General features: G+C 37.2%; 1 protein-coding gene and 1 long non-coding RNA gene across 7 annotated transcripts in view; one reads left to right on the plus strand and one right to left on the minus strand.

Annotated features, from left to right (window-relative positions):
- KCNT2 (potassium sodium-activated channel subfamily T member 2) overlaps positions 1-22,714 on the plus strand; it is a 115,695-nt gene that overhangs the window by 84,018 nt on the left and 8,963 nt on the right. For 2 of the 6 annotated variants that reach the window (XM_039556100.1, XM_039556103.1), the window contains 11 exons: positions 687-916; positions 1,586-1,802; positions 3,028-3,133; positions 3,363-3,535; positions 5,173-5,244; positions 7,869-8,003; positions 12,459-12,570; positions 15,262-15,363; positions 18,058-18,141; positions 19,485-19,613; positions 21,901-21,921. In XM_039556100.1, the coding sequence (XP_039412034.1) occupies positions 687-916; positions 1,586-1,802; positions 3,028-3,133; positions 3,363-3,535; positions 5,173-5,244; positions 7,869-8,003; positions 12,459-12,570; positions 15,262-15,363; positions 18,058-18,141; positions 19,485-19,613; positions 21,901-21,921 (1,381 nt within the window). The remainder of the gene's footprint in view (positions 1-686; positions 917-1,585; positions 1,803-3,027; positions 3,134-3,362; positions 3,536-5,172; positions 5,245-7,868; positions 8,004-12,458; positions 12,571-15,261; positions 15,364-18,057; positions 18,142-19,484; positions 19,614-21,900; positions 21,922-22,714) is intronic. The other 4 variants (XM_039556101.1, XM_039556104.1, XM_039556102.1 and 1 more) reach the window with 4 other exon arrangements.
- Positions 1-22,714, minus strand: part of LOC109145957 — a 64,060-nt gene that overhangs the window by 29,066 nt on the left and 12,280 nt on the right. The window contains exons 5-6 of the long non-coding RNA XR_005602504.1: positions 22,129-22,243; positions 13,759-13,808 (exon numbers count right to left, since the gene is read on the minus strand). This is a non-coding gene — a long non-coding RNA (uncharacterized LOC109145957). The remainder of the gene's footprint in view (positions 1-13,758; positions 13,809-22,128; positions 22,244-22,714) is intronic.

The raw sequence follows: 22,714 nt of genomic DNA on the forward strand, positions 1-22,714 counted from the left end.
CTGATTGTTCAAACATCAAACTCTTCTTTCTGTTAGATGATAACATACCTGCTTTAAAGTGCAGATGATGCATCACGTATCCAGTGCTGCTCTGTGAGATGAACATACAAATTAAACACAAATCATGTGTGTTTGTATATATTTGATAAAATAAGCATTTCTCAAACCCTAAACGCTGGGTTTATTCTCATATTTAATCAAGGAGAGAAAGAGGTTTTTTTGCTGTAATTCCTTATTTTCTATCACTAATCAAATACATTTCTAAGAGTGAATTGTGAAATTTAAAAAATGAATTATGAAAATGGTTTCCATTACTTATAAATAATGGAACAATTTAACATGATTAATAATTTTTCATATCATGTATCCATTTTTCTACCAATATTTTCCCAAAAATGACTATTCATCTGACAGAAAAAATCAACTAGAACAACATTAGGAGAATATTATGGGCATTACAAGAACCACTCAATTGCCTAGGAATTCATGAGCTCAGAAAAACTGCTTGATTTGACTTGGCCTATTTAGCAGAAAACATTTTTCAAACATCTTTGTAATCCAGAAAGCTGCAAATGTTCACAATGTGCAAAGAATAAAAATACACCTGAGGTTCAGTTTTGACAATGGAAATTCTGGTGTTTGCAGGACTGTGCAAAGTGAACCATGCCTTTCCTTTTCTAATTAAGGTTTGGAGTCTGTCTGATTGGTGTTAGAAAGGAAGATAACAAAAACATTTTGCTGAATCCAGGTCCTCGATATATCATGAGTTCTACAGATATATGCTTTTATATAAATATCACCAAAGAAGAGAATTCTGCTTTTAAGAAGCAAGAAAAGCATAGACAAAATCATGAATCAAAATTATCTTATCATGGAGCTTCTAGGTTACCAGTACACAGTATAATTGCCAGCATGGGTAAGTAAAAAAAGAATAAAAAATTACATCACAACATATTCCTATCTAATGAGTAGTACATTTTAAAGCAACTTCCTAAAATTTTAAGAAACTATAATCATGTATAGAAAGAATTATTATAAAAACTTTTAACATTTTCCTTGATATTAAAAAAAAAAACCACCACAGACAAACCAACAACAAAAAACCCAAACAAATGGAATTGGGATCTCTTTTTCTTTTACTTGACAATGTGGAATTAAACTACTTAAGACTGGTATAAAAAAGTAACAGTGAAGTGTATGCAAAGCAAAACAACTGGGTAGATCATGAGTATGTCTTTGGCATTCATACCTGATTGATTGTAAGAAGTTTTCTTGAGCTTCTTTAATTTAAAAAACACCATTTAGTAAAATCTGCAGGTTGTTGATGCATATAAATATGGACTCATTATATAAGGTATGATTTTAAAGAGGTAGTTAACAAGAAGACATAGACTAATTGTCAGGAAAAGTGCTCCTTTCCTCGAGTACAGTTTAAATATTTGTTTTATTTTAACGGAATAAACGCAATTAGCATAGTGTTGCTGTCAGTCCTTTGCCATGCAGTCAGGGAATCCCCACTAATTACAGGAATCTCATTAGAATGTTCTAAGCAGCACACTGAGGAAATGTCTTCCCTTACCCTTAGGGACCGTGGCCATCGATTTACAGGACACGGGGTGCCGCGGGCCCAGCGGGGCCACCCTGGCCCTTCCTGCCGAGGGGGGCAAGGAGGGCAGGAGGCCCAGCATAGCCCCAGTGCTGGAGGTTGCAGACTCCTCCTCCCTTCACACGTGTGACCTGCTCAGTGACCAGTCAGAGGATGAAACCACTCCATCGGATGACGAAGTCTCTGCAGGCTTAGAGTACGTATAGTACATGTAAAATAACGTAAAAAGTTAATACTATATAAAAAGCATCAATAATCTTTTTTGACATGCAGATCAGTCTGAGGACTTGTAGGAAGCAAGTCCCATGAAGCACAGTTATGGAATTATTCCCTTCTAGGAAATGCTAGCAGAATGCTATAAGCCTATGACAGATTAACTCTTCCATTTGCCAGAAATTTTCTTCTTGCAGTTAAAAAAGCTGTAGTGATGTATTGCAATCCATTCATAGCCTACTTTATGCCTTTTTTTTACTTTCTGTAATTACTAAGTCAGCACTCAACAAAGTTGTAAACAGATAAGTACACCTGTCATGAGACTGCAGTGATAATCAGATATCCAACAGGCTTTTTTGAGTGCTGGGGCTGGATGTGTGATTTCAAAATGCAGAAATGACAAAAAAGCAGTATGGGACAAAATGATCACATCTAATTCAAAATGCTTGTTAGTGTGTTACTGAAAGTAATGATGCATTATTCAGATAAACCCAGAAGATTCAATCCTGCTGTGCAGATGAGCAATTATGTTTATTGGGATTGCTGACAGGGGTGTTAAAACTGAAACACACAATTAAACCAGCAGAGTTTCCCATCTCCACCAGTGACAAGCATGAGACACCCCAGGGAAGACTGTCAAACTCCAGAGAAAAAATTAATAGGATAAGTCATCTTAAATGTGCAGACTGAAACACCAGGATTTAAAAGGCCTCTTGTAAAAAAAAAAAACTAAGGTCAATTAGAAATTTTATCTCATTGGGTAGAGGATTTGCCATTTAGAATTTATTTCAGCCATTTTGAAAGTATGTTATTAAAGCAAAAAGGTAATGACTTCACTCATTTTTGGTAAGTGTTTGAAAAAAAACTGGAGAAGGAAGAGCAGAAGTACAATTATTTCTATTTTCTTTCCTTCCTTTTTAAACTTAAAAGTTTCCAGTTCAAAACACTATGACAGCACACTATGATACAACAGACTGTTTTCAAAAACCCATGCAAAATTCCTTCAGTCCTCAAAAGCATGGCAGCTTTCACTAAGTTCTATTGAATTGGCTGCAAAAGACATTTGTTTGACCTCTATTAAACATAGTTCATTTTGTGTACTTGACTCTAAAACCTGGACATATGTATAAACATCCCATAAAATACTTGTGTAGTCACCTGTGTTTTGGTAATGTGCTGTACTGAAAAATGGTTTTTTTCTATTTTAGGTATGCCAAAGGCTATCCTCCTTACTCTCCTTATATTGGAAGTTCTCCCACCTTTTGTCATCTTCTGCATGAAAAAGTCCCCTTCTGTTGTCTAAGACTAGATAAGGTAAAGGGAGTTTCTGTTACTGGATAACCCTGCATTCTCATTTGTCTGTTGCATTTGAGTAGAGCTAAATTCTGATTTCTCCTCAGAGATGAAGTCTGTGCAGCATTTGCTATAATATTATATTTTTTCCTCCTTTTCCTCACCAAGTGTTTATGTCTAACCACGTCTGTATTGGGTCATCTGATGCAATATTCACATGCACTGAACTTGTTTCTTACTTTGATTTTAGGGGTGCCAGCATAACTACTATGAAGATGCCAAAGCCTACGGATTCAAAAATAAATTGATTATAGTTGCAGCAGAAACTGCTGGAAATGGCTTATATAACTTTATTGTCCCACTCAGAGCTTATTACCGACCAAAGAAAGAACTAAACCCCATTGTATTACTGCTTGATAATCCGTAAGGAGACTTTTGTTACCCCCTCTGCTAAGTTTTAAACTCATTTTACCATTACTTCAATAGATGATCACTTTTCACATGGCCAGCTGAAAATCAAAAACATTATGGCACACTTATCTTTGAGAAAAGTTAGTGACAAAAATCATACCCTATGGTCACTGTCTTATACAAAATTGACCTTTTACTGACTGTAAATGGCCGTAGTAAACTTAAATGTCCTTATTCTTCATGCCAATGTTTCAGCTAAGTTTTTCTTAAAATTACCCCCAAAATTGTGAATGCTACTGCTAAAATTAAGTAACTTAATAAACACTGTAAAAAGCAAGCTGTGTAACAGTTTCACAGCTATGTGACAGCACTAACCTACTTAACACAATGCACTTACTGGCCTGGACCAGTTAGGGATATTTTTAATAACTCTACACTCAAAGATAAACAGTTCTTTAAACCAAGAGGACACCCACAGACACACTTAGTCTAAAATTATTTAAAGCCATGGGTGAAAATTAAAACCTGCAGTATTGTTGTTACTTTTATATCTGTCTGTTGATGGCTGGGATTTTTCCATTTCTTCCTTTTAAAATTTCAGACAAATTTGTCCCTGTCAATACTGGTTCATTTATAATCTGATCATGAACTAGGTTTTTTTTTTTCTTGCAAAACTTTGGTACAGCTCAGCTACTTAAAATCACAGTTTGAAGACAGAAACAGAGGTTAACTGTACACAGAAAAGTAGAACAAGCTAAGAAAGCAAAAATGTCTTGTAGGTTGTGATTCCAGGGCTGACACTTCCTTTTACGTAGATCTGTTCCAGTTTAAGTGATTTTTTTTCTACAAAGGCCTGCTGTGAAGTGTCCCACTTTGCCTCAGGCAGCTCCTTAGTCACCTGTGCTTGCACAACAGAAGGTTTTAATATAGGTACCATGGTATACAGTGAACTACACAAATTGAGAAGCCTAAATGAGGCTGAATCGCTTCCACTGGCAGTGCGAGAGCAAAGCCATGGGCACATGGGGCCCTCTAGCGCCAGCTTTTTTTGTCAGCACAGTGCCCTACTTCACACATTGCAATGCTGTTGTGACATTTCATGGCTAAACCCACTTTTGATTGATTAATGTGAAGTAAAAGCTCTGCTTGCTAATTAAACCAACACCCTTAGTGTTGTCTCCCTCTATGCAGCGTTTGCAGTGACTCCTCTGAAAGGGAGTAGGCTTGAAAAGCAGTATGTGTCACAAAACCCAAGTGATGATTCAATTTCCACATTTTAATTAAGAATTCTTGATGCTTATTTTAAGTCCTCCTAAGGCATACACTGGAGTATAACTTGGTAGTGTGTCCTTGACATCACTCATTAATTCTGATATTTGGAATTGTCCTGTGCCATAACATTTCTGATTTTAGAGGTGCGTTTATTAATATAAGCATGTTAATTCTGATCATTCTTTATGATCACAGCAAACTGTTGATTCACAGCTTTCTGAAAACCTATCCCCTGCTTAAACTGATATTGCAATGCCAAAGTTTAAAAAAGTTATTTTTTTAAGAAAACCCCAAAGTACCAGTTGATTGAAATATTTTAGAAGAGATGCTGCTGTTGTGATACTGTGTTTCATTTTGTAATTCCGTCTGCTGCTCAGGCCAGATATGCATTTTCTGGATGCAATCTGTTGGTTTCCAATGGTTTACTACATGGTGGGCTCTATCGACAAGTAGGTGAAATAACTGTTAGAAAACTTAACTTTGTAGTCTCAGTGGTTTGTTGTGTGTATTGTCACTGCATGTTTTAGTGTGCGTGTTGTAGCTGGAGATGAGCTTTTTGCATGCGTAGTCTGTGTCTGTGTGCTGTAATTTGGGATTTCAAATTTCTCATTTATAAAGGATCTCATTAGTGAAAAGCATGACAGGGAGCACAAGTTAATATCTTCAAAACCATAAGATTAACTGTTATTTAGGTGAGTTCATATGTTTCAAGAGATGAACAGATTATAGCCCTGATTCTAGTGTCAGTCTGTACTGAGTTATAACTTGTTGGAAGTCAATGACTCAGGTTTTGTAAAGATAGCTACAGAACGCAAACAGTCTTGAATGTGTCCAACAGTCTTCATCTTCCACTACTTAAATTATCACTTACTCCTACATTTCTGTCTTCACCTCTGCTAATATATGTTTATGGATACAGGTTTAGCAACAGAAATTTCATGTAAAAATCAGGCAGAAACAAGAGAAGAGCACGGACTCAGGAGTATTTTAGTAAACTCCTCTGTGTAGAGTGTAAATGTAAAGAAAACCATTTGCTTCACTACATAGTGAATACTGAATTGGGGCTACAAGTCCATAATATTAATCCCCTCTATAGAAATCAAAAAATTTACTTCCTGCTTATAATAGTGATACAGTTACAGATTTACCTTGGTGGTACCATGGTCCTTGTGAGGTTTACAAAGGGTCTACAGAAACATTTTTCACTTTACATTTTTTCCTCTTAAGCAAGAAAGGGTTGCTGGTTATTAACATCTACTACTTTCTTAACTCTTAAGTCCATAATAGTTATAAAAAGAACTCATAGTGGCAGAACAATTAAATGTATACTCAAGAAGGAATACTCAAAGTATTCAAAGTAATTGATAACTGAGATCTTAACCTATTTTATTAATGTGGAAAATCAAACTTTGTTTAAATTTACTGAGTTTATTTCAAAATGGAAATCACCAAATCCCTCCCTAATGGTGTTTCGTTGTTCTTTTAGAATTGAGTGCATTAAAAAAAATGAAGCATGTAGTCTTTGGAATAAGTCATTGTTGAGAATTCAAAAGTTCAGTCATACCAGCATGAACTTCTGCATCTTTTCTGACACTAAAATCACTTTAATTCACGGTGCAATAAGCAACCATAGTTTGTAGAGGGTTTTTTTGACATCTATTTTCATTAATTAGATACTTTAAAAAATATAGTTCATACATATTCCCTGTGTTTTCCTCAACATGTTTTTAAATCACATACAACTAATAGATCTGATCAGTTCTAGATGAGAAATACACTGTAAAACCTGCACATTTCCTTTTCTCATTAAAGGGGTATAAAACACGTTCCGAAAGTACCACCTACTACCTGCAAGTATCTGAAATATTTCTCATTTGGTCACCAGCAATGTCATCATCTTAGATAGAAAACCACCAAAGCAATGATTCTCATTTACCATTCTCTTTTTGTTAGAAGTAGATGGGTCACAGAAGAGCAGCTTTACCAAAACTCAGAGCAGAGAGGGACTTCATCAAAATATGTCAAGTAGTAGGTATCTGTACAAGATTTGAGATCTGTAACTGAAGAGATTTCACAGTTGTGCAGAAATCTAGTCAATCTTGAGAAACCTTTAGCTACAGGTACATGAGAACTAGAATTATAATACTTCCACATTAGCATTTTTCAAATTCTCCACAAGCCAGCAAAAGGTAACTGCTAAAATAAGAATAGCTGTTGAGCTTATGAAACACTGAAATGCAAAAAATCTGGATATTTCAAAATAGGCTGCTATTTTCAGAGATCAACTGAAAGTCTGAAAAAGCAGACATACAAATTACTCAGAAAAAAGTTTGGACTTGTACACTACAGTTGTTGGCATAGATCATATAAAATCAGTTTTTCTTTTGCTGTAGACAACCATCAGTGATACTGCACAGGTTCAAAAATAATGATATATATTCTTCCAAAATAAGTTGTTAAAAAAACCCACCATGTTTGTCAGAAAGTGCTTGGGGTCTGTAGAAAATGCTGTTGTTAAAACAGATGAAACATGCTTCATTTTGGAGACAAAGGTGCAAGGCATGATGAAAACTGTAACTCAGCTGTCTGTGAGTGTTTTCTGTGGTTGGGCTTCACACAAAGAGTGTCCAGCTGTGCACAAAGTTCTGATGCTCTGCAGCTGCTCCCAAAAGCATCCTGAGAACACTCCAACTCATTTATTAACATTTTGAAGCCAAAATAAAACTGTAGGAAAGAGCAACTCAGAGCATTTATTTGGGTTTTTCTATTGTCAGAAGTAACTGCAATGGAGCAATTTGTTGCAGTGGATAAGGCCAAAGTCTTCCCAAGTAACTGCTAAAGGCTTATTAAAAAAAAAATATATATAGATTTATCATTAACAAAAAGAGAGGGACTGTAACAACCTACTGAAGTAGATTCTGTATTCTATTCTACCAATTAATTGAGATGTTATCCTTGATTGTATTAGAAGTTACGATAGGTAGCTGATCTGCAGATGCCAGCCATGGCTAATCTTTCAAGTGTTCCATATTTAAGTTGCTTGTTTCTTTCTCCCTCTTTCTCTTCACAAAAGCCTAGATGACTTATTAAGGTGTGGGGTCACCTTTGCAGCTAATATGGTGGTGGTGGACAAAGAAAGCACCATGAGTGCCGAGGAAGACTACATGGCAGATGCCAAGACCATTGTGAATGTGCAAACCCTCTTCAGGTAAGGCATTTTTGCAGTCTATCTACACATCCTTATTAATTGTGAAATACTTGATACCTTTTGTGCCAAGAAATTATTTTTTTTTTATTCTACTTAAGTTTTCCCTTGCATGAATTTGTGTCTTACATAGGCAAACGTTTTCTCACCCTGCTTAGCAATTCACTTAGAATCCTGAGGTATTCTCCTGAAAGCTCAGATGAAATGCTTTGCATCCCAAAACCGGATGATCATTTAAAAAGGTAGCTGTCATGTTTACAGGAAGGAAAATAAAGTTACTCTTGAAGACTTAGGATGAAAGGTAGTTGAGAAAAGAAAATTCACAATAATACTAAAGCCCATATGCAAAGCAGATCCTTGTAATGCTGAAAGCAGTGCATCACTATGAACTTAGTAGCAAGTGTTCACACCTTGATTATTTAGTTTTGCACAAAAGTTAGGGTTTTATATATATGCAACATTACAAATGACAGGAACATGGTAAGAATCATGAGAGTATAAAATGATCAGTCTAGTAAAGAGGCGGAGGAGGCTGTGTTGAAAAGCAGAACACTGAGATTTGCTATTCCTTCTGAGAGCTCTCCTCATTAAAGCCTTTGTGTTAAATATCTTCGTTCAGTAAGTATGGAAAAAATGTGTCACTTTGAGCAGAGAAAAACATTTGCTTAGTAAAAACCCCCCAAAAATCTCACATGAAACAAAACACACTACAGAGTCAGCTACAAATTGGCTCCCTGATTTGGGGCTTAAGCCTAGCACTTCCTGGTGTTCCTTCTAGTAAGACCTGGAAGAAAATTGAGTATCATTCAACACTGCTTCTATTGCAATTACTTGTCCTCTGTGTCAAGCCTTCCACAAAAGACCGGAGAGAGGTGCATAGTAAAAGTCCTTTGAATCCTTCAGTGGTTTAGAAAACTGAGCTCATTAAAATACAAGTATTTCAATGGAGCTTTTTTGTAAACACAGATCTGTGAGAATGCAGTTAAATGCTGTTTGCATTTCTGCAGGTGCTCAAAAGAATCAAAATCTACAATGCACAAGAAACTTTAGTTCTGTCTTTTTCTAACAGTCAGTTTCTGAATTGGTACCCGATACGTGCACAGGTGTGTTTCGTACTCAGGAAATTTGGGTTGAACCTATAACTGAACTTTATCTGTGCATCACTCAGATCCACTCCTAACCATACAGTGGTAAGGCATCTTACTGAGGTTTTTTACATACATCAATTTCTCAGAAATACATTTTAACCCCAAATGGAAAAAGGAGTTCTATCAAAAATAAAACTTGCAACGTTCCAATTGTTTTTTCCCATAGTTGTGCTCTACTTTGTAAAAGATCCTAATAGGAAACTACATATCTTAGGTATCCAATTAGATGTTCTGTACACTCCTTCAGTTGTCTTGCATGATGTTTGCAACTAGATGGCAGCTTTAACTCACATACAAACTCTGTGTCTGGTTCAGTATTAACACTGCGTATTTACAATCGAAGTGAATTAAAATAAATATCTTGGTTTAAGACTTAACAATACTTCTTCATAAAACTTTATAGACTTTCACAAATAATGCATTGCATAAATTTGTTTTTTTCCCTAGAACATGTACAAAAATGTCACTGCATTTTTTATAGTATATAAAAGTGGTAGAATTAAGTAAGCTTTGGGAAGAGGCATAAGGTAGTGGCATTTACCTGTTCTACAGAATAAACTACACTCATTGCACCAAGGTAAATAGTTTTGTAAATGACCTCTAAAAATATATTGAAGGCTTTTTCATCACTTATTAATAGCTACTAATGTCAGAAACTAATGAAGAAAAGACTGAACATGGTAGAGAGCAACAGCATTTAACACAAACTGTAGTGTTAAAGAGCGATTTTAAACCACTGGATTTAATACATGCTGTTCTCGACGATATCATGTCATTGAAGAAGACTCCACTTTAGTCACACCAGGTGAAATCCTTCAGAGGATACAGGCTGATCTAAACATCCCTGATGTGAGTTACTCAGGCTTGAAAAAGCCATGTGAGAGTGCTGCAGTACTGTTTGGCCTAGGCGGGCAGTTCTCATACACCTGTTCTGACATTATTCCCCGATATACATAAATTAGCAATCCTGCTTTGCCAGGAGAGCGTGCTCCCCACCCTGGAAGCCAGATTCATTGTTTATAAGGACAGGGTTATCAGCACCTTTAGGGCTAGAAGCTGTGCCATCCCAATTAAAACTGTGACACAGCACTAGCTTGTCTAACATAGTTAGGAGTACAGAAGTGTGACTCGAATGGGCACACTGACTAAGAAAGAACAAGCAGCTTAAAAAGAAAAGGAGAAATTAATAGTCTTGGACTATGCCTTAAGATGCTTTTCACTTTCTAAAATGAAAGGGGAAGCCAACCACTGAGTCCCTGTAGACAGGTGTGAGTCCACTGCTGCGATAAGGAGCAATGCAGGGTCCGCAGGCAGGTGCAAAGGAGAGACCTTTCCTGCGAGAATGCGGCCTTTGGAAGCAGTTGGCCGGTTATTGGTTTACAGAGCTTTAAAGCGCAACAAGCGTCATTCGGCCAACCCCCACGCACCACGATGTGGACATGCAATGCTCAACAGCATCTTTTTCTACGCCTAATTCAACTGTGTCTCTTCCCCATGGTTCTTTTCTACTTAGCCAAAGTAACAGGCCTGAGCCATGATTTTACAAAGGCAACAAGGCCTTCATTTTTATAAGGTTTTACCTATGTGCAACCAGTCCACCTCAGAAAAGCAGCGGGTTTCCTCAGGCAGTAGGGCTGTACTACTATAAAGTTTTATTAGCTAACCTCTTAAAGGCTGTGCTTCAAATCCTGCAGGAAGCCTATTGCCAGCAGTACACCTAACAGGCCAGTATTTTGGCTGGCATCTAGCTGTCAGCACCAATTTAGAGATAAACCAAACGAGGTGCTATGATGGCATTGCATTGCTTGTCTGATTTCCAAATAACCAGTTCAACAGCAAGCCATGTCTTCCATCAGGCTAGTGGGGCTTTCTCTGCCCCATCCAGTCCTTTCTCACTAGAGTGGGGTAGAGGTGAGGGATCTTTGCCCAAAAGGAGCCTGCTCCAGTGCTGAAAGCTGGCAGGCAGTGTGCCTTACACCCAGGGCAAGAAGCAATCTGTCCCTGACTACCTGGAGGGTAATTTCCCCTAGTTCAGCTAAAAGGCACTCGTAAGTAAAATATTTTACCAATACCAGTTTTGAAACTGATTACCTAATATAAATCAGTTTTCATATCTCAGTAATAAACTAAACCATCTTTAGGAGAAACATAGCAGCCTGCATTTTTTCCTGTAGTTGTGTATCTTTAATCATGAGATAAGCTTTTAATTTCCTAATTCTGAATTCTGTAGTGTTAGCTTTCAAATATAATATGGGATTAACACATATTGGTAGACAGTCTGGATATACATTTCCTCACATTTAGGCTCTGCTTGAATTGCCATTTCAGTGATGTTTCTCCCTGCAAAAGTGAGGGAAAAGGACAAGACTTGCAAAAAGGTGCACTGAATTCCATTTGACACTAACTTACTAAACCCTGCTTCCATGAAAACTGAGACAGAAGCCACATCAATGATGTAAATAGTACTACAATTGTCTATTGCCAAGTATAGATAAGTACCCTCAGGATCACCAGAAGAGGCTACAAATGTACATCTCATTTTCTGTCATGAATCTGTAGATGAAATACTCAAATAATAATGAGTCCTATTCCAACTTCTTTAGTATTTAAATAGCATAAACTATGATTTTCTTTCTGTTTCTTGGAGCCCTGAGTGCTGAGGAGGGGCTCTTTAGTCTGCTGCTTGAAAATCTGTGTAATTCAGCCAGTTCACAGCTGAGCTTTCTTCACTGCTTTTTGTTACTGGAAGCCTGAATTGGTGTTAAGTTATAAATATTTTGTATATGTAAATATTTCAAAGTGAGAACATAAGTATACATAAACATACATTTTCTCAGCAACTCCCACAAGTGTCACTTTTCATCTATATTGCTCAGACTGTAGTCACAGCATACAAACAGACCTCAAGAAAGAAAAATCAACTGGAAAGGGTGCATAAATCAGTAGTAGTTTACATGCAACCAAGTACTAAGTGCAAGCTTTATACTTTTGCATTTTTTGTTGTTTCCTACAGATTTGTGATATTGTAGCAATCACTGAATAAAACCTCTGATAACGAAATTAAGTGGTTTCTTTCTAGCATTTAAGTATTTTGTGAGCTCAGTGTGTGCTTCTTTGTGAATTCTACAGGGAATGTGTTGTAGTTTCCTCTGCTGTTGGAGCAGCATTTCACTGGGCCCAGACCCACCAAAGGTTTCAGGGACTTCATTAAAAACATGGACACAAGCACAAGCTGTAGCTTTATGTAGAGCCTTACATCTGTGAGCTGTTATAATTAGAAGTGTAACCATTACATTCTTTTAAAATGCAGGTTGTTCTCCAGCCTAAGCATCATCACAGAACTAACTCACCCAGCCAACATGAGATTCATGCAGTTCAGAGCCAAAGACTGCTATTCTCTTGCTCTATCCAAATTGGAAAAGGTAAGGAAAATTGCCTCCCCTCACCCCCAACTTAAATGTTACAATTTTATTAATTTTTCTGATTTTGTAGCAATGATTTCAAAACAAGTGAAAACTTGAACTGGAAACAGTGAAATGGAAACAGTGAAATGATTTATGGTTGTAGAGCTACTGTAAAAGAAAATGTTTTTTCAAAATTCTACCTTCATTTAAGAATAAATTTTGATTTGATTTCATCACTTTACAATATAATATTAATCAAGCAACTTTCTGGTGGAATTTGCTCAAGGAAAATTAAATATTTTTGGATAATTGAATATTTAGAGCTAATGTAATTGTCCAAGAGGCTGACACAGGCAATTAATGTGGAACATCTTTTAACTGACTAAATGCTTAAAACATACAGATTTTATTATAACATTGTTTTTAATTCCACTTCACTTTAATATATCATCACTATAATGATGTCTTCTGTACACACTTCTGTGTATCTGGGAGAAATATTGGCATTACTGTGATGATTTGAGAACAGCAATTATTCTCTGTCAGAGTGATGATAAGGACAGCTTAACTGTTAGATAAAACTTCGATATTCTATACATTAAGGTGCACATTTGGCATTTTCAAACTGTGAAACTGTTTGGCTGTATGGAGATAAAATTTAATTTGCTTGTTCAAAATACTGTTACTTAAACAGGTGGAACACAGGAAGTAATATTGTGCATCATTTTAACTCCATGAACTCAAGGCCAATCCTCTTTCTCACAGATCTTCACTGGTGATCTGACCTAGCCACCTCTGCACTCCCCAAATCTTACAATATTAGTATTACCTTCATGATCTTTCAGGCCATTTTCTGAGTTTGTGAGAGACAAATAATATCACTGTGACAGTCTTCAAGGGCAGAAATCCTTCACTACAGTCTTGTCTTTCTCCCCTATCGATCTATCAATCAGTATGATTGCTGGGTTTTCTCATGTAGCCTCCCAATCTGTGCACCTCAGATATCTTACATATCTTGGTGCATTTGAATTAATGCCAAAATCATTACAATTATCAGAGATTTAACATATAATTTCCATTTCCTAGCTGTACCGTAAATTTCCTAGATTTTGGGGATTTCAGAGAGTTCCCTATTTACTGTATAATATTCACCTAGCTAATTTCAATATATACTTAATGGAAAAGAGCCTCTTTATAGAAACTTACCTTCCCAGTCCAGTTTCTTAAAGAGGAATTGAATGCTGCAAAAATTCAGCCTGTGTGGATGAGACAGGATAAGGATGAGAAGTAAATCTTTTACTCGGTTGAATGTCACACGTACATGTTGACCACAAGATGTAAATATTTGGGTGGCCTTTAGGCAGTGAAACCAGGGTTTTTTATCTCAGTTCTTTCTTGCTTTTCATCACCTTAATTTTTCAAGCAAATGTTCTGGAAATACTTAAAAATATTTTAGCTTCTTGGCTATCTTTATTAATTTATTGTGCAAAAGTTGTCAAGATAGGTTGGAAGCTGAACATTTAATGAACTTCCTATCCAAACTATGCTCTGCTGAAAGAGGTAGATAAATTATCTTAAAGAAAGACCATTTTCTTCACTGCTGTTGCAGTTGCCTGCTGTTGATATTTCGCAGTCACTTCATCTTAACATTTACAGGGAGAACTTCACAGGTGGTGCTGTAGTTCATTTGATGTTTCAGAACTCCCTCATGCAAAATGAAAGGCAATTAAAAACTCCAGTAAAAATTACCTAAAGCAGTCAAACATAGAGTTGCTTGTTATTTCTGCATTAAGCACCTCATTTTCAGAAAGACTGAGAATGTCAGGCAAGTTGCCTTGAGGTAGCAGTGAAACACTTGCAAAATTGGCTTTTCAACCTAATGGGCTGCAGAAGACAGATACACAAATCAGATGACCATCTGCTGTTGCAGCTGCAACTTTTCTCATTTTAAAAATAAATAAATCTGACAGTAAACTCAGCCCTGACAGAGGAGAGAGCAGTGGCCTTTATACAACAGAGAAAAGGAAAACCAAAACACCCACACTCTAAACTTAAAATCTATGTTCTCCATTTGTCTTGTGTGAGAAAAAAAATTAGGTGACCACTCCCTCTTTCCTGAAAGAAAGGGTTTGTAATGTTTTGGATAAGGTTTACACTTTAGTTTGCTGTGGTTTTTTTTCAAGTAAATATTGCAGGTGCTAACGATAAAAGTTCTAAAGCTCTAAGTGATCATTTTGAAATAAGTACAAGTTCCTGTATCTTTTAATGAAACCAATCCTGTGATTTTGTATCTTCCACAGGGATAAGCACACAGATGTTAGGTGAGCATAAATCTATCTGGGATGGCCCAGTATGCGATGGCAGTATTGCAGTGATCTACACACAGGCAGGCTGCTTTTTTAACCTTCAGGAGGAAGCCTCCTATTTCCTGTCTCCATTTTCTTTTCTTTAATATCATTCAGTTATTAAGCAGATTTGAATTAACGTTAAGCAATAAAAACCAATAATGACATATGAGTTATAAAAAGAGATTGGTACCTCTTATTATTGGTGTCTTATTTTACATAGAACAAAATACTTGTAGGAAGAAACTATGTTTGGGATTTTACACTTTTGAATTTTTTCAAGATAATATCTATTTCATGTTTTTGTTACAATCCTTCCAAAACCCGCATTAAAAGTTTTTCCTATTTTTTAATTCCTTAACAGAAAGAGCGGGAGAAGGGATCTAACCTGGCATTTATGTTTCGACTGCCCTTTGCTGCTGGCAGAGTTTTCAGCATCAGCATGTTGGACACATTGCTTTATCAGGTACTATGAACAGACTTAACACCAATATTACCACCCATTTTATTGTGCTTAATCGCTAGATGACCCTATTTACCAACATAGGATCCAGTAAAGTGCATCTGTACTGGGAACAACCAATGGCAAATGATCATGGAGCATGCTCCATGTGATGGTATTAGTTCAGTTGTCAATCCCAGAATCGCTCTGTAATTGCACAAAATCTGATGTTACATATTATTGTTTGTTGTACCTCTCCACAGTCAAATAGCTTCAATAAGGCCTATATAAATTACAGATTATACAGATTAATAAAGCTTGTACTCTGCAATAAAAAAGGGAGTGCCCATTGCCACAGCATCATGTTCCAAACAGAAAGGAACAGAATTACTTTAATGTGTAATTTGTCTCCTACATTTGTTCATAAAGGCCTCAATTACTTGAAAGTGTCCTGTCCTCTTACTTGTGTTGACTAGACCTTGAGAGGCCCAGTCATTACATTGTAAAGTAAGCCATTCCTGCCCTTGCAAGGAAATACATTCAGTGGTTACAAAGAGACAGTGGGGAAGAAAAGGCAGCAATTCAACCTTGTTGCTCAGAATCTAGGAAGTAGTGATGACAGTCAGTGAGAATAAGGGAAAGGCACAGCCTCAGAGAGTTAAAGAAAAAATATCAGAAAATACAGAGTCGGGGCAAATGGAGGCAGTAGTTGCTAGTTTCAGGGTGGAAAATTGGCCAGTATTGCTCACTCTTCAGCAGTGCCCACATTTCTGCACGCTCTGACACACCAGGATGCCCAAGCAGCAGCCCCCAGTGCTACCCTTCACGGAACAAGGCACACAGCATAAGCAAGAACACCACCATGGCCCACATCATCTGCTCACCTGAGCAGCCTCCTGCTTTGCCTGTACCTAGGGAGAGCCTGTGGATGCTTCTGTATTCAGGTGGAAAACATCCTTGTGGGGAAATTAATTTACTTGGTAATTTGGTGCATGAAAGGTGTTCTTTCATCACAATTTTACTTCCAAATAAATTCCCTGAAGGCAAATCCAACATAAACAGAAAAATTCCTGGAGCTAAATTTTTCTCAAGTCATTAATATCTAAACCAGTCATGTATATGGACATATATATTTTAAGGTTCTAGAAATAAATATATTTGCGTATAAAACATCTTCATAATAATGCCTCAGAATATCGACATCACATACAATAAAATTTAAAAAATAAAAATACCCTAATATATATAGAATCAGATCTGTCAGTCATCAACAGCTCCCGCCAGCACATAAGTAACTTCAATATTTTATATTTGCTCCTAGACATGAACAGTCATGCTATGACTTGACAGAGTAACACCATTCACCGGGAAGTGTTTAGAACAAAAAGCCTCACGTGCTCATTCTCACTTAAATTCCACCTGTCCTTCCTTTGAACTCCTACTGCTCATAGGTGAACTGTCATTTTTCTAGAATTATCTTTCTTATTCCAAGTTAGAAATTCTATGACAGCAACTCTTTGTTCTTTTTCATGGTCCTATTTTCTGTCTTTTTCTTCTGCAAGAAATAGAGCAAATGACATGGGGAACATCAGGGTTCAGCTGGTGCTTCCCATTACAGGTCAAAAAAAACCCCTTTGAATTATCTTTAGGAGAGTGACTGAAAAACGAAAACTTGGTCTTGCAAATCCTGGTGAATACCCTTGTTAATCTAATGAAAATTCCATGGCAGAAATGATGCAGCCAAGATAACAAATAATTTTAAATTGCAAACAAATTTTCTTTGAGATGCTCCTTGACGTTTAGCGCCCCCCCCCCAGCTGGGAGACTACCAGTTCAGAAATGAAAGTAGTTGAATCACTATGCATCAAATGAAATCCATCTAGCATCTGAATTTGAACAAATACAGATTCTACAACTCTAAAGGATTTCTGTAATACCTCTGTGAGGTATTTCTTTGTGAAAACCTTTGTTAGCCATGCATTGGCATGAAGCCAACAGAGCTACATGTGTGCTGCATTCCAAGGACTGCAATGCTGCCCTGCTGCACCTGAGTACAGCTGACAATGAACAGCTCAGCCATAGCTGGAAGAGCACCCACATGGCCCTCTCATTCCAACCCAGGAGGAGAAATATTTGTGATTTTAGCTGATCTAATGTCTGTTCCTGGCCTTAGTCTGCACTTACAAACTAAACTTAATTTCTACCTTTTAACCAATAGCAATACACTTCTGTCAGCAGAGGAACAAGGCATATCAACCCTTAAAAACACTTCAGATTACTCATGTGAATTAAAATAATAGCAGTTTCACCTCAGAGGTACCCACTGAGGACTGCAGACCCATCTAACAGATGCCAGCATTTCTTTTGCACAGAAGAGTTCATTATAATTTCACACCTCGTAGGGCTAACACCTCGCTTCCACTGACACATTCATCTTTGTTTTTATTGTGCCTTATTATGCCTTAGTCTCCTGAATCATGTATGTACATTGCATGCACATGCAGAGCCAATTAAAAAAACCTTATTTTATGTAAGTAAATTCAGCAAAAAGAAAGGGATATGTATTTCTACAGTGATTAAGACACTTAAAGAGATGGATCGTAAACACAGATGTGCAATTTCTTTGAAATTCTCACATGGTGCTAATGGTTGCCTACTCATCTATTCATTAAAGCATTTTTCTTTCTTTTCTGTCTCTCCTGTTAAAAAATCTTGCAGTCATTTGTGAAAGATTATATGATTTCTATCACAAGACTTCTGCTGGGACTTGACACCACACCAGGATCTGGGTTTCTTTGTTCTGTAAGTTATTAAAAATAAATAAATAAATTAGTACAGAGTACCAGAGAAGATTCTGTACTGTCTGCAAAATACTTTAACTTTCTTTGTATGGCATTTCCTTTTGTGAAAGTCCAAGAAAGGCCATCTGTTTCCTTTTTCATCAGGGAGAAGATGAGGAAATTAAACAGAAAACATACCCATTTTTAGTTCCATAGCAAAAAACATCTCCCCAAGAAAACACAATGCATTCTATTAAGCAGAAAATTGGAAAGTCAGGAAGACACAGGAATAGTGCATTTTATATGAAATAGTATGAATGGCAGTTCAGCAGCCAATTTAAAAATTAAATATATAAAATATATTTAATTAATATAAATATAAAATTAAATATATAGAAACCAGGAAGCCTGGCCAGGACTGTCTCCCAGTCCCCATTCGTGTGGGCAATAAAGTGCACAAGTAGTTTTTATGTAAAGGTCAGATGTATGAAATCACTAGGTGCTGTCGTTAAAAAGTCATCTTGTTATTATATATGTCAATATTCCTTGATGCAATTTAAATGTGTATATAGATACACATATAAAAAAATTAAACAACTGAAGTCATTTCTATTAAATAAACCTCACCTTTCTGTTTTCTCCCACACCCATCATACCCTGGGTAGTAAACAGATGAATACAAGTTGAGTGATTTACAGGTTGCTTTGTGAAGATCTATAAAGAATGGCAAGAAGTTATCAACGATGGTTTAAGAAAGTTGTTTCAATAAAAATTACATATTTCTTGGTCAACCATTAAGCTTCATTACAGTGAATGTAATAACACTTGAAAGTACAACTGAATCTCTAAAAAGGAACTCATATATCTCGAAATAAAGCTAGTAATGAAATAAGTGAGCTTCATTTAAGACTTTATGCCACTTATGCTTAGTGTATCACTTCCTCCCCAGTCCCCTGTCCCCACATATTCAGCCTGCAGTCTGGTGGACAAAATTCAAATTACTCATGCACTGCAGTCTGTCCACACCAGTTTCTTACTGCTGACAATATTTAGTCTATTCATTTATATTTTAGCCAAATATAAACACAAGGTGAAGGCTGCCTTGTAAGTTTTAAGTAATCTTAAACCAAGACCAGAAGTTCATAATGCTAAACTGCTTCCACTACAATGTCTTCTAAACAGGGAGAAAAGAAAAGAAACAGTCTGACAAATTCAACAGAAGTTACAGATTTTTTGTAGAGCAAAGGTGCAATACTACAATAGGATGATTACCAGCTACTGTTTAGTTTTGGTTTTTTTTATGAGTAGCATAGTGAACAAGTATTAAAGAATTAAAAGTCCTCCTTCCTATTTTTGTCTGTTCAGATGAAGATCACAGAAGAGGATCTGTGGATTAGGACATATGCCAGACTGTATCAGAAGCTTTGTTCCTCTACAGGAGACATTCCAATTGGAGTCTACAGGACAGAGTCCCAAAAGCTCACAACATCTGAGGTGGGTCAGTTCACTGTGCTTTTCTGTGGGTTTGACTCAGAGTGCAGAGGCCTCTGCTGACATGTGGATAGTCACACTAACCCGGGCTGAGCCCCAGGCTCCAGGGGAGCGCAGAGCTAGTGGACACCTGGGCTTTGATTCCTGGGCTCACCTGCAGGGAATGGATGGATGGGAAACAGCTGGGCACGGGCAGGACAGGCTGGGGAGTGAGCTCTGCTCTGACCTCACCTGTGTTCACTAACCTGTTTGCTCTGTAACAAACTTTATAACCAGGGCCTCTTGTGTCAACAACACCAGCACTGTGGTTCAAAACAGGTAGCGTTTCGCTGCTCACGTGACCTTTAAGTTCATTCTCTTGTTGCTCATTTCTAGTTAGTGTTATTCAAAGTATTGTGGGATTTAAGTTTAGCTGCCAAACAGCAGTAATATTTTTTATATGTATTTCTGTGTTTGCCACAGAAATGTGTACATTTCCTCATCTCTCTGTATAAAAAGAATGGCAAAAATACTTTTCCCTGACTATTTAACATACTTTTTTCATTTGGGCAGTTTTGATTTCTGTCATGTATTATCCATTTGTTTACGTGACCATTACTACTGCCACCTCATTAAACCATGGCTTTAAAATGCAACAGCTCTCTCCTTTCTTCTGAAATACTCAGACATAGTTTACACTAATTTCCAAGATAGGCAATTTATACTTTATTTTCCATATTGCAGAAAAATATTAGAAAAAATCAAGGCATATAATGCTTAACTGCCAAGATTTGCTCTTGAGGAAGTAACAGCAGAAGATAATTTTTTAGAAAAGGGTGACAGAAAGCCATGCAAGATTCTGCCCAGTTCACTGAAAGTATCTCTTTGTGGATCACTGCTATCTCTGCAGGTGGCTTTTACAGCTTAGCCAGTGGACTCTATCACTGCAGTAATGTCTGTTGAACTATAGCAGCCTTAACATAATCCAGCAAAATCATTCCTTGGAGAAGAATGTAGTCAACCTCACTGCTAATATGAAAAAAAAAGTCTGTCACAGCTTTCCACAAAGAGAGAACATAGCAGATTTTAAGAATTCATTAAATAAGGATAAGATATAATTCATGGCAATGCTTTATGCTCACATTCAGGTCTGGCTATTTAACTTCAAGTCCAAAAAAAAGAGAATAGGAGTTCTGCTATTACTTCCTACCAACTTTTGCAGGTAATCTCACAAAGAATTTGAGTTAAATCAGGTAGATGAGTAAAGAAGGGAGGTTGGAGAAACCTCCTAGTTAAATTTTCAAATTGTGAGGTACTGGACAAATGTGAAAGAATAGCACTCCTTATTTATGAAGTGAAGAAAAAGCAGTTGTTGGTCTTTTTAAACTGAAGGCTCTGAATGCAGACCCCCAGTGGTATTTTCACACAAATACTTGTACAATTTTTTGTTTAGTGAGTGAGAATTTGTGCAACCTTCCCCTCTAGAGAGGGACAGGGAAATCTCCCTCACCTACCTCTTCCCCAGAATACAAAAGAGCAACAACTGTCTCTGCATCTGTGGCCTTTATGGATAGAGACCTACAAATGCAGAGAGGCTGAAAGCCCCAATCGTTCTGCAATGTGTTTATTTTGAAGTTAAAGGAATTTTTTTACTAATTTCATTAATGAAATATTAGCATGGGTTATCATTTTAGCTTTTCAGTACATTAAGCCAGAAAAATGTCATTGGGTAAGATCTTTAAAATGGAAATAAGAGAAAAGTAATTCACTCTTTTTACTCAGGAACTATGAACATCTAACCATAAATTTGAAGGTTTTTAGAGTTATAAGAGAACCTTCAATATAATTATCAATTTGAGTTTAAACAGACATAAGAAACTAAATTTTTTACTGGACATACCCACCCGGATGCTGTTTCAGGTAATGACATGGGTAACTTGAGTCACGAGGACAAAATATGCCAATATTAATATTTAATATGTACAGTTTATCTTTTGGCACTCCCTTTTTCATTATGCAAATGAGAAGCCCTCAATTCACTGACAGATATTCATAATTTCTTTAAAAGTAAGCAAGGTTTCAGAGACCCAGTAACTAAACAAGTGGATCTAGCCTGCCTCTCAATGACTCATATCTATGACCCAAACCATTTCTATTACATTCAAAAAATATCAGAAAGAGATATGAAATCTTTTTTCATTACCTATGTGGCTGCTTTTCTGTGGCTCCTGTTTAATGGTCCGTATTTGTTTCTTTAGATTCACTTCTGTTTAAATTGTCTTTTGTTTTCTTTTTCCCCTTCCTTTGTCAGTCACGAGACATGGCTTCACAAGTAAGTATTTGCTTATTGTCTGCCTGTTTCTGGGTGTCCTGGTTGAAGCAAGCGCCACACAGCTGGCGGCTTGCTCATTCCCCCCAAGGTGGGATGGGGAGAAAACTGAGAGGCTGAGAGGGAGAAATCTTGTGGGTTCAGGTAAAGTTAGTTCAGTAGGTTAAGCAAAAACTGTGTGTGTGAAAGCAAAGCAAAGAATTTGCTCACACTTCTGATGGGCAGGCAGTGTTTGGCCATCTCCAGGAGAGCAGGGCTCCATCAGGCACAGCCTCAGGACAAATGCTGTAAATTCTCCCATTCCTTCACCTTCCTGCAGCTGTTCCTGCGGAGCACAGCACCATGGATGAGGGATAGCACTTTGATCAGTTGGGATCAGGTGACCTGGCTGTGTCCCCTCCCAAATTCTCGTGCTCCCCCCAGCCCACTTGCTGCTGGGGTGGGTGAGAAGCAGAAAAGGCCTTAGCTCTGGGTAAGCACCACTCAGCAGTAACGAAAACATCCCCATTAGCAACACTGTTTCCATCACAAATCCAAAACATAGTCCCATGCAGGCTGCTGTGAAGAAATGTAACTCAATCCCAGCCAGAAACTGTACGTTAGGTTAAACTGGGGGAGTAAAATCTTCACAGATAATGGAACTATGCAATGCATCATCCTTGAGTAAATGGATCTTAGCACTGTTCTGGACACAAACATTTTGCTAAAAAATCTGAAAGCTGACAGACTGGGACTTTCAAAGAAGCCTGGTGGAATTCTGATTCCTTTTGGGCCTTCTCCTGTTGAATTCTGAAGA

The sequence above is a fragment of the Corvus cornix genome, chromosome 8 (genome assembly GCF_000738735.6).
Source record: "Corvus cornix cornix isolate S_Up_H32 chromosome 8, ASM73873v5, whole genome shotgun sequence".
Taxonomy (NCBI): domain Eukaryota; kingdom Metazoa; phylum Chordata; class Aves; order Passeriformes; family Corvidae; genus Corvus; species Corvus cornix.